This window comes from Sodiomyces alcalophilus (assembly GCF_042370955.1).
Source record: "Sodiomyces alcalophilus JCM 7366 unplaced genomic scaffold ACRALscaffold_9, whole genome shotgun sequence".
NCBI lineage: Eukaryota > Fungi > Ascomycota > Sordariomycetes > Glomerellales > Plectosphaerellaceae > Sodiomyces > Sodiomyces alcalophilus.
This window is the reverse complement of record NW_027263540.1, coordinates 454,655-456,511: the sequence shown is the minus strand read 5'-3', so window position 1 is coordinate 456,511 and position 1,857 is coordinate 454,655. Positions and strand designations below refer to the sequence as shown.

The following is a 1,857-nucleotide window of genomic DNA, read 5'->3' as shown; positions in this document are numbered from 1 at the left end:
TGGGTCCCCGATCCACCCCTCTATACTTGGTTTAGCGAATAATTAAACTCTTAATTTAATATATTACCTTATCTTATTTGTATAACTTATTAGTTTATCTTATTATTTATTATCTTATAATATCTTATCACTCTTTGTATAAAAACCCTTAATAAAGTATTTCTCTACTAAATACTATAGGATAATAGTCCGGCACTAATAACGCATTTAGAAGGCTATAGCCGTAACTAGCTTAGACCTCGAATCTATATAAGAAAGGGTAATTAATAGTTATATACGATATAAATCGTGGAAAAGGCTAAAGTAGCTATAAAGTGATTTTAATATAATAAGTAATCTATAATAGGAAAAGAAACAAAAATACAAAAAGATATTAAGGAAAGAGTTAGCAGCTAGCAGGGCTTATTATAGGCTATTATTTAATTAGACTATAGTCTAATTAAAAGATTACTATGGTCCGAGTATATATACTCTATAGGAAACTCCGAGGCTCGAGCCTATAGGCGTGGTTACTTAAATTCTACTACCTCGCTTTAGGCTAAGTCACCCGATCGGCCTATTATATGGTAGAATATAGCAGCCAAGCAGACCTCTGCCTCCCCAGTGCCTGGTTGGGGTAAGACGAACGCTTAGGTTTTGGCGAGAACCTCCCTGGCCTAGGCGAGATATCTCGACTGATACCTCTCGCTGGGTGAGTTAAACATCAGCCCATAGTCTTAATAACATAGTCCACGATACGTACCCCTTCGTTCTCCTGCACACAGCCTGCCACTTCATTTAAGCCATCGGGGTTTATGTGAGTGATATGACTGAAGCGTATGATCTGATCCGCAGCACGCAGCCCAGCGAGCATGGCGGGACTACCCGGCAACACGCCGTTTATAGTGGCAAATGGTCTGCCATCACATTGTTGTGCTTGGTTTAGAGATGAATGGACCGCAACTCCCGAGTCCTCTTTAGGAGCAATTACTACGCTGGTAAGGCGTTCATGAAGGCGCTCCTCAAAAATACGCATTAGGGTCTTATAGTCGTTTCGCAGATGGGTTACCTGGGATCGGGTTATTCGCACTCCCAGATGTCAGTCTGATTCTCGGCAATAACATGGCGCTGGGAAGGTACTTTACCTTCCGCAACGTCAATATCGGTTCTTGGAAATCCGTCCCTGGTCGTGAGAGGGGTACTCATATCCACACCATGCTATGTGACATGTTAGTGGGGCCGATAAGAAGCGTGGCTCTTGTTTATACCAAGTCAAGAAGCTCACTCAGTGTGCCTAACTTCGCCTCCATCACTTCCTTTTGTTGTTGCAGCTGTGCTAGAGTTAATTGGCCATACTCAGCCTGGAGCTTCGCTAGGCCGGGGGGATCAGACGGAGCAGGCGACATTTTAGACTTGGTTTGATATATCTTACTGCCTATCCAGATAATCGCCGTGAATGGGAAACTGTATGCAGGCTAATATGTATAACCGTGGATGTCGGACATGCTTAAGAGCGCTTGTCAGAGTCCGTACAAGAGGCTAAGATGGAACGGCGGGAATAACTAAAGAGGAAGGATATTCCGATAATACCATTTGGATATTCCGACTGTCGCACAGGCTGGCCTAAGGCAGGTTCGGAACGGGTTATTCCGGGCCCGAAAGTGGGAGTGGATCTGCCGCAGGAATAAGGGCAGGATTTTGACACTACGATCAGAGATTTACGTAGAGTTACTTAAATTAACGGATTAATCGCTTATTTTTACGTAATTTAGTTATACGCTGTTTATAAAAATTAAGAGTCTTATTTTACGCTTAACAACCTATTAAAGCTATTTACGCTACGCTACTTATAGCTATAACTATAACCTTTAATACGAC

At 42.3% G+C, this 1,857-nt stretch overlaps 1 protein-coding gene across 1 annotated transcript; it reads right to left on the bottom strand.

Moving 5' to 3' along the window:
- Positions 1-370: 370 nt before the first annotated feature.
- On the bottom strand, positions 371-1,536 carry ACRALDRAFT_1063536 (uncharacterized protein). Its single transcript, XM_071016812.1, has 4 exons — positions 1,248-1,536; positions 1,127-1,197; positions 743-1,070; positions 371-687 (listed from the first exon to the last, which is right to left on the bottom strand). The coding sequence occupies exons 1-4, from the start codon at positions 1,383-1,385 to the stop codon at positions 544-546; spliced, it is 681 nt and encodes a 226-aa protein (XP_070871301.1). The 5' UTR covers positions 1,386-1,536; the 3' UTR covers positions 371-543.
- Positions 1,537-1,857: the final 321 nt, after the last annotated feature.